This window comes from Phyllostomus hastatus, unplaced genomic scaffold (genome assembly GCF_019186645.2).
Source record: "Phyllostomus hastatus isolate PE091 unplaced genomic scaffold, TTU_PhHast_1.1 phas_contig_17, whole genome shotgun sequence".
NCBI lineage: Eukaryota > Metazoa > Chordata > Mammalia > Chiroptera > Phyllostomidae > Phyllostomus > Phyllostomus hastatus.
In genome coordinates, this window is record NW_025333664.1 from 28,565,804 (window position 1) to 28,579,032 (window position 13,229).

A 13,229-nucleotide genomic window follows, 5' to 3' on the forward strand; every position below is an offset into this window, starting at 1 on the left:
ACAGGATAAAGATTTGATTGGAACATAGGCACGTGAAGGAAACTTGAGTCTAGGAAGCTCTTCAGTGAAAAGTTTAGCTGACAGTGGAGCAGTCACGTTGGAAAACTGTTTGGCAGTATCTACAGAAGCTGAACATGTGCGGCCCCTATGCCCCAGGGAATTCTGTTCCTATTCCTAGGCATATACCCAAGAGAAATGCGCATAAATGCTCACCAAGAGACAGGTACAGGAACTGGTTAAAGCAGCACTTATTCAGAGTAGCCACAAACTGAAAGCCAACCAAATGCTCATCAATGAAGAAATAAATCATGGTACATTCACATCATGGAGTAATATGCAGCAATTATGATCCACAACTGCACACAATAATATAAATAAATCTCAGAAATATAATGTTAAACAAAAGAAGCCAAATTTTAAGAAAACTGTATGATTCCTTTTATGTGAAGTGCAACATTAAGCACTAACCTATGTCATTAGAAGCCAGGAAATGGTTATTACCACTGGTGGGGAAGTAACTGGGAGGAACCCTCGGGGGCTGCTGGAGACTGATTTAATTTTGTTTCTTGATCTGGGTACTGGTTACTAAGGCTTGTTTAGTTGGTAAAAATTCATTGTACTGAACACATATGGGATTATATTTCTCTGTATACCTATCATATGGCAATTAAAAGATTTAAAAATAATTAAAAAAAAATTAAAATATAAATTCTGTGGAAATCAGGGGAAAAAAAGTTGGCCAAAACTCTGATTTATCTTTTCTTCTATTTTTCCATGCTAATTGTCAGTTCCTTTTGTTTAAAAATCTTTATCAAAAGATATTATATAATTCAAATCCTTATCAATAGATATTATATAACTCTTTGAAAGGGTTTTTTTTTTTTGTTGGTAGTGCTTCAATGTGTATTTCAAACTATTACACAATTCTCTTTTTTCAAAAATAACTTTTGTTCTCAGTAAGAATGTTCTTTTTGCAGTTTTGGAACGAGCAGCATTAGCAGGCTGCCTGTCCCCTAGCACAGCTCGGTCCCCAGAATGCTCGCAAGGAAGCCGTGTCTTCCTCTGCATGCGGGAGCTCAGTTCACCATCTGCCATTCCCACTCCCTGCTCTCTGCCTCTTATTAACCAGATGCAAACACCAATAACGATTTTTACAGGCACTGAACATTATTGCTTAATACAGAAAAAGAGTAGCAATCTGTTAGTAATTCAGTAGATTTCCTAAAAACTAGCCACAGAGTCTGTTGAGCAATCTTTATTTATTTCAGTGGAAAATGCTGGACATTTTAATATGTAGGTAGGCCTCTGAATACAGAACATGGGTAATTTACCACTTGGTTTGTAGATGTTCTTGGTACTGGGGAACTCAAGTAATTTGAAAACCATAAAATGGTTCTTATTTCAAAGCAAATTTACTGCTCACAGCCCCCATTGGCTGAGTGCCTTTTCCGGGTCCCAGCACTTTGCCAGTACACGTACCTTTAAAAAGTAGGGTGAAATAAGATTGTTTTTTTGGTTCAATGAGATTCCTCCAAAGTACCTCTGAAAACTTATAATGGAGAAATCAGGTCCCTGCTCATAGAGCAAAGGAAGACAAGTCCTCTCTCCCCTGGCCCCCTACATAACCACAGAATGACCCGGTTGAGAATTTGGAATGACAGGTGTAATGTTGTGTCCTGTGTAGCATTGTGCAGAAGGCTGTCTGAAACAACTCTTTAAATTACTTGACAAAAAGAATCCCATCCTAATTAAAAAAGCAAAAAAAAAACAAAGTTACTTGGGAAAAGAACTTGAGGCAAGAAATATGATTGTATTAAAAATGTGTCAACCTCCTAAAAGAATGTCTTTAGTACATTTTCTATCTAAAATATCATGGATTTGCCTTACAACTAACACAATATCAGCATCATAAAGTGTTCATACGTGGCTTTCTTTAATAAATAAGCCATAAATAATCTTTGTTGATGCAGAAATTATCTTCCCTTTAAAGATATTTCATGAGTACTTTGCACACCACTGCCATTTGGTAATTGGTTCAACTTCATCATCCAAATGAAAACAGTTCCAAACTTCTTGGATGGTGTTGGGGGGCACTGTCATTTATATAGATTGAGTTAGGGCAGCTAACTTTCAGAAGGCCCAGAGTGGGCTGTGCCCAGGCAAGTTGCCTCATTGTTGAGCCAATGTTGCCATCTACTGGACCATCATGCCATTGCACTGTGTGAACCCTGGAGTGGTCAAATAAACCTATTTAGAACCCGGTAATCCGCCCAGTAGCTCTGTAAATTCTGAACTGCTTCTTGGGAGCTTTGGTCACCTGGATGTGCTCAATGATCAGAGAGTCTACCTCTTCAGTTCACCCTTCAGTTCAGCACTACTTTCTGCATTTGTAAGCATGTGTAGTAATAATTCAGCACTGAGTTTCAGCCATCGACCCTGCATCCACCAGCCCTACTGTTTGTCCTTGGCACACCTACCAACTCCTCCATTGTAATGACAGAATGGGATGGCACACACTGCTTCTGTAAAATGACATTCTTCAGATAGTCAATGGCTTTTCTGTGCATACCCTTGATGGCTGGGCAGTTTCACGAGTGTTCTTGAAGTGAACACGAAGATTTGGACCTCTTTTTTTTAAAGATTTTATTCATTTATTTTTAGAGAGGGAAGGGAGGGAGAAAGAGAGAGATAGAGAAACATCAATGTGCGGTTGCTGGGGGCTGTGGCCTGCAACCCAGGCACGTGCCCTGACTGGGAATCGAACCTGCGATGCTTTGGTTCACAGCCTGTGCTCAATCCACTGAGCTACACCAGCCAAGGTTGAACCTCTTGATTTGCATGATTTTGTGGGGTTTTCTGGGTGAAGGGAATAGAGGATTATTTTCAGAGGTTACCTCTGTTTGCTCATAGGCAGAGCACTGGTGAGACTATTTAACCTAGCAGAGTCAGCCACTCAATCTTCAGAGAGAAAAACAACCCATTGAAACAAATGCATTTTAGCTAAATGTGAAGGCGAATTATGTCTCACTGAGTTAAATTTCTATAATGCCTAATCATTTTAAGTATTTATTTATTCTCTCCTACCCTTTTAAACAGAATTTCACCATTTGCCAAGATACTCTCTGTACATTGTTTAGGTAAGAAGGCATTCATTGCATGAGCCTGCAGGCAAATCATAGGGTGCAGGTGGTACCTTACAGGTGTTGCATGGTCGGTGTGCTACCACAGCCCCACCTGCACCAGCTCCTGTCCTGTTCCTTGAATTTGGTGAGGTCCTCTGTGGCCTTAGAAAGGCAACTGCAGGGTCACTGAGCACAAGCCAAGCACCACAGTGAAGAGTAAGGGTTGAAAGAAAAGAGGGAACAAGGGCAAGTGATAGTTTACCTGTTTTAGGGTGATGCAAACCCTTAAAGAGAATGCGTACATCAAGATGGGTACATGTGCCATAGAAAACTTACTGCATATGATGCCATATGTTTTTTAAAAAGGCTAAAATGTTAAGCATTTTTATAGAATTTATAAATTTCAAATGATATTTACAAATCAAATTTAGAAAAAAACGCATATTCAAAGTGTTAGTGTAAGTCTCATGATTAATAACATTTAAATATCCAAAAGAACAATTTTTTAAAAACCATGAAAGACCAATTTCCAATTGGTAAATGCACAAGGTATGTGTGCTTCAAACCTGTAAATGTGTATTTCATGATCTGTTATTAAAATTCAACAGGAGAAGCTGATACGGAGAGTGACGATGACGATGATGATGATGACTGTAAAAAGTCTTCAATGGATGAGGTAGGTGTCTGGGGTTTGACCTCTGGTCACAGAGCCATCCAGCTAATTTGCCTGTGCTCAGCGACCTCTGGACCTAGTCCTTGGTCCTCTTCTGCCATCTAGTGGTGAAAAAAGTCTCAGTTCACTTGAAAACGTTTTCACTACCCCTTTTGAATAAGATGACAACTTGGATCATTAATAAGCAGGACATTGAAAAAGTTCTCTGTAATGAATGATGTTATTGAGATTTCCCTTCCATCAAATTGGGTATCTAGAGGGAAAATTCAAAATGTGTGACATCCTACTGCCTACTTCAGTTTTTGAGGCAATTGAGTGGATTGCTAAATGGTCCAAAGGTCAGAAGGAAATAACGTATGGAGAAATATTCAGAAATATGACATTCATTCCATTGTTGTATTTTAGAATCAGTAGAGATACCTATTGGTATAAGTTCCAGCATCCCAAATAACTTTGTGAGATCAGGTATATTAACTGCACAGAATCTAGAAGTGAATCAGAGCTAGGTGAGTTGGAATTTTGAAACTTTGTTTTAGCAGGAGTTCTGGTTAAAAAAAGAAATTATACTGAATCTGCTTTCAGATATGGTAGAAAGTATCTGTCTCAGTACTTGTATCTTTACAAATCAGTTAAGGGTAAATAACAAGTAGTAAACTGTTCTTACTTGACATGCTTCCTCATAATTATTTAATGTAGTATAAATTTTTAAATTATGTTTCCCTACTAAATTGCAACTTAATGTTTTGGAGGAAAATTATTATAATGTCTGGTAAAGTATTCCCACCTATGAATTATTTTAATTATTTATTAATTCTTATCAGTGATTTCTGATAATTTAAAAACTGCCTTACTAATTAGATAGTCCATTTCCAAATGAATATTTCCCAATTAACATTTAACCTAAATATTGCTACAGAAGTGATCAAAAGAAACCTCATCCCCAAGTATTCTCTCATCTGAAAATAGGAGAGAATATTAGATTGATCTCTAGAAGTCTATCCAGGCCAATAGTGCTGTATTGGTTTTCTCTTTAAAGGACACAATGACAAGGAGGGGGTGGAAATGGGAGGGAGGTGGGGAGGGCTGGAGGGGGTGGGCTGGAATGGGGGGAAAAGGCAGAAAACTGTACTTGAACAACAATTAAAATTTTACAAAATTAAAAAAAAACTAAATCAAAATAACATGGAATATCTAAACATAGTTAAAGTAACATGATGTTTTACTATGTCCGAAGCACTGTTCTGAGCTCTTTCCCATAAGTGAACTCATTTAATAACCATAAAAACCCCATATGTTACAAGAACTGATTTTATCTTAATTTTAATGAGTAAACTGAAGCACAGAACAGTTAAATAACTTGCCCAGGATTGCACAGCCTCTAAGTGGTAGGCTTGGGATTTCAAACCAAGCAATCTGGCTCTAGAACCTGAGCTGCTGACCCCTCCCGTACATTGCCCTGCTTGCCTAATAGGCTCACAGGTACCAAGAAGAGAGGGAAGAATATTTATACAAAGAAAAACTACTTGTTTTCCCACCACAACCCACTTCCACAGGCAACTTTAAAAAAATAAATTCAGTTCACCTGGGGGTTACCCACATACTAATTTCCTCTTTGCACAGTGAGTTCTTGATTTAGTAACTTTAGATATCATCTGTGGCTGTCCTGCTGTGGTGGATGAAATGTAGCTCAGTGATTCTCAAACTTTCGTGTGCATTTGGATCCATGTAGTAAAATGCAGATTCTGATACACCAGGTGTCTAAGGATCTCCTGGGGAAGCTGATGCTGCTGGCATAAGGAGAGCCCCCTAAACCTCCAGCTCCTGCTCCACTCTTGAGTAATGGGAAGCTTTGCCTTGTCTTTCTCCCAAAATGAACTTTCTAATGGCAATCATCATCGTCAGAAGAGGAGGGATGCTTTTCTGCACTCGGGGGTTACAAGATCATTGCCCTGGGAAAATGACTCTGGATAATATAATGTTGATTCTGGGAATGTTATTTTTATTCCTGCTTCCAGGGGACCGCAGGGAGTGAGGCCATGGCCACAGAAGAAATGTCTAACCTGGTGAACTACATTCAGCCAGTCAAGTTTGAATCATTTGAAACTTCAAAAAGTAAGTTTTCCTGAAGAAAAACTCCTAATGTAACACATAGTAAGTGTATTTTAAACAGAGGATAATTAGCCCCAAAATACCCTTAATAGAACCACTATTCTGTGCTGGTGAAGTTTTTAGTATATGCATGGGTTGACTATGTAGTTTATATACACATATTTTATATACTTTATGTGTGTGTGTGTGTGTGTGTGTGTGTGTGTGTGTGTGTATGAACCATATGACAAAGTATTCCATGATGTTTCCTAAAATACTTCATAGGGCTACGTACGTTAGGCCAAGGTACAGTTAATTGAGAGTTTCACATTTGTAATTGCCTGCAACAACACAGCAGACTCCATCCATTGTACAAGGGACAGTGTTGGAATAAACTATCTAGCTGCCCCAGAAGGGAAGCAGCCAGTGACTGGTCAGCCCTGATGACTAGAAATAGAACCAAATCAACCACTTTGCCCACATTCCATTTGTTCAGCCTGTTTTATATATTTAGGAGAATGTATGGTCACCCTCGTATCACTTTGTGTTTTTCCTCTATCCAAGTGCATGTCCATAGTGGATGCAAAGAAAACTATCGCCTTTTCTCCATCTAGAGAAAACAGTCCATTCATGAAACTACCCTTCATAGTTGCATAAAATGTAAGATGCTATTAGGTTAAAAGATCTTTAGGACTTTTTATCTGCTTATAAGTCCATGTTCTTCAAAACTGAATTTTTGCTTAAATGCAGCAGCCTCTTATGAAGGATAGTTTTACAGATATATAAAAATCTAAGCTTCTACCTAGCACACAGGTAAAATTGTATAATTCTGCTGAAAGGGTCTTAACTTGGTATATGGTATCTATATTTCTACAATAAAGAATTTAATTTCCACTACAGCTTATATATAAATATTCTAACATTTTCTTTGAAGTTACAATTACTGATGCCACCTGTCATAAGTTATCCAATTTGAAATGTGCTAAAGTAGTTTTTTCCTTTGCTGTAAAATAAGTATTTTTCTAATTCATAAGTCACAAGCTCCTAAACAAGCAGCCAAGTTGAGAAGGAGCTGATATATTTAAGTCTTTCAGAACCTGGTAACTATAGCATCAGCCAAAGATTTAAAAACAAGTACTTTTCTCCTTGTGTTTTATATTATTTTGTCACTTTTAAAAAACAATACAGCACATAGCTTACAAAGCATCTATTAATTGACTTAGTTTTAATTAGCAGTCATGGTTAAAATAGTCATATGAAAATAGACTTGATGGACATAAAGAAGAGAACTAAGAGTTTAGCTTACAGATGATTAAATTGCAGATGGTGAGGAGAAGGGTGAAGGAATCTAGGAAGTATTAGGAAGAAGAATGAGGCTATAGTAATGGAAAGTGGGTATCAAAGGGGAAAATGCCTCAAAGGGAACAAAAGTTTAGCAGCTGAGTGCTGTGTGGGAGCTCTGTGTGACCCTTATCTTGGTGCTATATGTGACAGTTCCATTCTTAGCTGGGGCAAGACAGAGAAGCTGCCTGCTTCTTAGACCCTCCAAACCAAGATAACTTTGTTTCCATTTTCCCACTCTAACTGGAAGCTGGGATTTCACTTTTGAAATGTTGCTCTGTGTTCAAGAATATAGAAGCCTCTAGTGTGTTCACCTCCCAACCTTGTTGTCTAATCGGAAAATGAGGCCATCAGATGGGGAACTTTCCAAGGGTCCTTTTGCTTTGAAACACCTTAATTCTAATGTCACATATATCAGTTGTTGAGCCAGAGCGTGTATACAAACTGAGGCAAGGCAGTGACAATGTGGGTATAAAAGAAAGAGCCTCTAGCAAACATGCCCATGGTCTCTCTAGTTAATCCCGGCAATGGCCCTGAGAAATCAATCTGAATGGACGACAAACAAAAGATTTACACGGCCTATGCTCTTTGGATGAAACAGCTGTCATCGCCACACTACCCACAACTAAAACTAATTTCCCCACCCTAATGCCACCATGTCCCTGACTTGTGCAGCTGTAAGCACGTCTGACCCAGGTAGTAAATACTGGGAGAGACAACTAACAAGACTCAATTTTTATAGCAGATAAATAGTCCTGAAGTATATGTGTATAAAAGTTACATTGAATATTAATCTCCCTAAATTCACTGAACATTTGCCTACTTCTTATATGTTATAATTTAAATGCTGAATTTTATCTCTTACTATTTTTTTGTCACTAACTCAGAAAGAAATAGAAGTTTTGAAATGTCTTCCTTCGTGGAAACCAAAGGGCTTGAGCAGCTGACAAAGTCTCCGGTGGAATTTGTAGAGTATCCTTGATTAGACGAATGTTGACTGAGTTGGCACAAGTGAAGCCGTGTGTTATTTAATTTCTGTTTTAAATAAGCAAAATGATGCATGAAATGGCTTAAGTCTGTCATGTGGGCATGATAAATCATTTCACATTCATGTGCACTGCTGAGGAGGGGTAGCCTGGCACATGCAAAAGAAAATAGGAGTGAAGGATTTCACGATTGTTTTCTTACCCTCAAGCTCTTTGTCCTTTGTCAGTTTGCTGAATCTTCCTGAATTCTTGCGTCTGTAACACAGGAATAATGATGCCAGTTTATGGCTCACTGTTTGCATTAGGGACAACATATGTAAAGTATGTGTGTGTGTATGTACAAGACATAATACATGTGAGGTGCATATACCGCACAATACATGATAGGTAGGTGTGTGGGGCACACACCTACCTAACTTGCATCCTGGCACATTTCATAGACGTCCAATCAAAAAACAGTGGAAATAATGATATGAGAATATAAATATATATTACTCATAATAACTTTGTTGAAACTTCTGACAACAAAAACTTGTTATTACTATCTATGAACCAAAATGAAATAGCTCTTTAAATATTGTTCATAAAATTAATACTAAATGTCCCAAAGAGCTCAATTTCATGAGGCAAGTTCTAGAATTTTTAAGAAATCACCTTTAAAGCTCATCACAGGAGAGAGAACAAATGTAAACTCCATAAACAGCCACAGTATAAAAGTCACTATCATTAGTATTCATAAGGTACTGTCTGTGTGACTGCCCTTTCATTATCTGTCTCACTTTATTTAATCCTTACAATAGACCTACGACATAGGAACTGTTCAATCTGTTTTATAGACAAGGAAACTGGGGTACAGAAAAGGGAAACAACTTGTCGTAGATCATATATGTAGCTACCAAGTCCAAACTCCATTTGGCCCAGTCCCACAGCCTGACCTCAGAAACAGCTAAACTCTGCCTGACTCAGTAATAGGAATAGTCTGTCGCACTCTAAACACGTAGATGTTGTTTAATAAGAGAAAGATTCTCGGGGTGGAAAACTGATGATTGTAGGATCCCAAATACAAAACAAGGTCAAAACCTTCAGTGCTATGGTTACCTTGTTATTAATCATAAAAAGTGCCGCAGCCGTGACACACAGGGTTCCCAGAGAAGGGTGAGGAAGTGAGCAGAGGGTGTCCCAAACGCAGCCGTGTGTGGGGCACGATATCTGCCTCCGCTCAGCACGGACTCATCCTCTCACAGGACTGCCATCCGTGAGCATCCTCGTGTGTCTTTAATCATTAAGCCCATGCTTAATAATCTGCAGAAAATCATGTTCGCTTTGACTCAGCCATTTTTGCTACCTATTAGTTTTCACCTACAAGATTCTGCAAAGGTGATGCTACATTTATATTGTAAAATCACATTACTCTGTTTGTTCAGCAGGGTTTTTACGTATTTCACCTACAAGCCCAATGAAATCATCAATATTTCGTTCATGTCCTCAGTGGAGAGAGGTAGAAGGTGGTTTCTCAGTTAATATTATTGGCTAATTCTTCTTATAATTGTATTCACTACTTAACATGATGGTCCAGATATAACAAAATGCAGCTTAGCAGGATCTATCCGAAAGGAACACGTGTTGATTCATCCAACTATATGCCGCAGCTTTTCTGGAATGCGGGCTGTCAGATGGTTGCCCTGAATTTCCAAACAGTGGGTAAGTAGCACAGTTCATGCTCACTTCTGTTGTTATGAAGCCACATTTCCAAAAGTCTAAAACCCACTCCTAAGGAGAGAAAATTGCCAGACTTGATTGAAACAAATAAAAGCAAATTTCAGTAAAGGAAATACCAATGCCAAAAAAAAAAAAGTGAATTTTTCAAACTGAGCAATTGTCTTCAATGGTTTACAAATAAATCTTTATTTCTACTGGTTTTTGCATTATTTTTTAAAATATTGATTTTTGTTGATTTTAGAGAAAAAGAGACACATAGAAGAGGGAAACCTCAATTTGTTCGACTGATTTATGCATTCATTGGTTAACTCCTACATGTGCCCTGACCCAGAATCAAACCCACAGCCTTGATGTATTGCAGGGATGCTCTAACCAGATGAGCTTCCTGGTCAGGGCTGCATTATTTTAAAACAAAATTTTTTATACTTTTTAAAGTAATATGTACTTAATATAGCAAATTTGGAAAATTAAAAAATGTATAAAGAGAGAATAAAACTATTTGGAATGCTATCACTCAGAGATACAACACTGTTAACTTTTGGCCTTGTAATCTGTAAGGTTTTTTAGCCACATTTATATAAGCTTTTTCACTTAATTCCAAATATCTATTTAAGTGCTATATAGAAATGTGAATTTTATTATCTGTATGTTAAGCACATTTCACAATTCATTAAAACCCATTTCCTGTCACAGAACATCACAGAGTTTTTCTACTGTAAACAATGCTCTGAGAACAGTCTTGAATATAAATCGTCAAGTCTGTCTCCTAATGTTCTTTTGGAAATGTTCCTGAGACAGAATTACTCTGTTAAAAGATGTGAAAGTTTTAAGAGTGTTTTGCAAAATGCCAAATTGTTCATCAAAATATGTTGCACCAGATTTCCTGCTCGTCAACAACATATGATGGGAGGTGTTTCTGCTCATTTGAGATCTTGGTTAAGTATTATCATTAAATAATAATAATTCACTTTCAGACAAAATATTATCATTTCACTGTTGTTTTAATTCTATTTCTTTGATTATTATTGACGTTAAGATTTTTAAGTATGTGGATTTAAAATTTTTTATATTCCTGTTTTTATGAGTGTGTTTTATATTTCTGCCTTTATGAATTACCCATTTAGGCCTATTGTCAACTTCCCTATTCTTTTGTAACAGCACTTTTTATATAAAGGGTATGTTTTCTTATGTTGTGAAACAGGTGAGATTCGACTTGTTAATGTTTTATTTTATGGAATCTTGGATTGCTTTTAGGACTACAGGCTTCCCCACCCAGGATCAGATTCATATTTACTCCTAATTCTTTCATGTTTTTTTATTTGTAATTTTACCCTTTCATTTACTTAATTTTAATTTTGCTGTATAATCTCAGCAAGGTATCAATATTTTCTTTTTTTTTTAAGATTTTATTTATTTATTTTTAGAGAGGGAAGGAAGGGAGAAAGAGAGAGAGAGAGAAACATCAATGTGCGGTTGCTGGGGGCTGTGGCCCTCAACCCAGGCACGTGCCCTGACTGGGAATCGAACCTGGGATGCTTTGGTTCACAGCCTGTGCTCAATCCACTGAGCTACACCAGCCAGGGCTCAATCTTTTCTTATGGTGACCTGAAGTTACAGCTTAATAGTTTCAGCCTTTTATGTTGTTCTTTTTATTTTTTTCTCTTTATTGTTGTTGAAGTACAATTTTCTGTCTTTTGTGTTCTTCTTAGCTTGGTCCATTTTTTCGATATTTATGCTTTTCCATTAACAAATTTGTCTGCTTTCTGGAACCCAAACCTTACTGTTACTGTACTGTTTAATAAATGGTTTCATACCTAGAAGTGGAAATTCTCCTTCAGGGCTGGTAATTTTCATTTCTTTTCTTGCCATTGCCTCTGGGATTCCTGTTTCAGATTAATTTGGTTTAATTGTTATCCTGTTTCCTTTTCCTCCACTAAAAAAGTGTTATTTTTATTAAAATCACATTAAATTTATATTGGTTTAATTGTCATTATGGGTTCTTCATCCCTCAAAAAGACAGATTTGATTAAATTATATTAAATTTATAAATTCATCTGAATAATTTATCTTTTAATTTTTCTTATGACAGAAAGAATGCTTTTCACTTAAAATATTGTTACATTAAGTCCCTTAGCAAAGTCACTTGTCTTCATTAGAAATCTAGCTTATTTAGATGATTTCATTAACATTATATCTCTCTTTTTTAACATTATGTTTTTTAACAGATTATTTCTGGATATTAATATTTGTATGTTTATTATATAAATTTGGTTTATAAATTATAATTTTCCTAAACTCCTATAATTGCCTATTTTGCCAGTATTGAGCTTTTCAGATACAAAATTACAATAATTTAATCACATCTACTTTTCCTCACTTCTTAGAACTTTGGACTGATTGTTCTAGAATAATATTAAATAACAGTATTGAGAGTTGCTCCTTTCTCTTCATCCTAAAATTAATGGGAATTCTGCTGCTGTGATACCATTGAGTAGATGTTGGCTATGACTTTGAGATATTCTTTCATGCATTAAAGGAGTATGCACTTGTCCTAATGACTACAAGTGTATTAGAAATTTATGTTAAATGTTATTAAATGTCTCTGACTTCTGTTGGGATGCTGATGTGTTCATTTCTTCTTTTGTGAGAAAATGTGATAAAATATATTGATAGATCTCATAATATTTATTCTTGTGATCCTGTGATACATTCTACTTATTTGTTGTGTATTATTTTAGAGTATATTTTATTGATTATGCTATTGGAGTTGTCCCATTTTTTCCCCTTTATCCCCCTCCACCCAGTATCCCCACTGTCTCCAGCAATCCCCCCACCTTAGTTCATGTCCATGGGTTGTACATACAAGCTCTTTGGCTTCTCCATTACCTATACTATTCTTAACCTCCCCCTGTCTATTTTGTACCTACCAATTATGCTTCTTTTTTAAAAAAAGATTTTATTTATTTTATTTTTGGAGAGAGAGGAAGGGAAAGAGAAAGAAGGAGAGAAACATCAATGTGTGGTTGCCTCTCATGCTCCCCCTAGTGGGGACCTGACCTACAACCCAGGAATGTGTCCTGATTAGGAATCGAACTAGTGATCTTTTGGTTTGCAAGCCAGCACTCAATTCACTAAGCCACACCAGCTAGGGCCCAATTATGCCTCTTAATCCCTGCACCTTTTCTCCCATTCTCCCCCTTCCCCCTCCCCACTGATAACCCTCCATGTAAACTCCATTTCTGTGATTCTGTTTCTTTTCTAATTGTTTGCTTAGTTTGTTTTTGTTTTTTTTTAGGTTCA

At 36.9% G+C, this 13,229-nt stretch overlaps 1 protein-coding gene across 2 annotated transcripts in view; it reads left to right on the forward strand.

The window, feature by feature from the left end:
• The window catches only part of PLCB1 (phospholipase C beta 1), a 651,009-nt gene that overhangs the window by 509,537 nt on the left and 128,243 nt on the right, over window positions 1-13,229 (forward strand). For both annotated transcript variants that reach the window (XM_045832721.1, XM_045832722.1), the window contains exons 15-18: window positions 3,731-3,798; window positions 5,811-5,907; window positions 8,112-8,196; window positions 9,787-9,911. In XM_045832721.1, coding sequence (XP_045688677.1) covers window positions 3,731-3,798; window positions 5,811-5,907; window positions 8,112-8,196; window positions 9,787-9,911 — 375 coding nt within the window. The remainder of the gene's footprint in view (window positions 1-3,730; window positions 3,799-5,810; window positions 5,908-8,111; window positions 8,197-9,786; window positions 9,912-13,229) is intronic.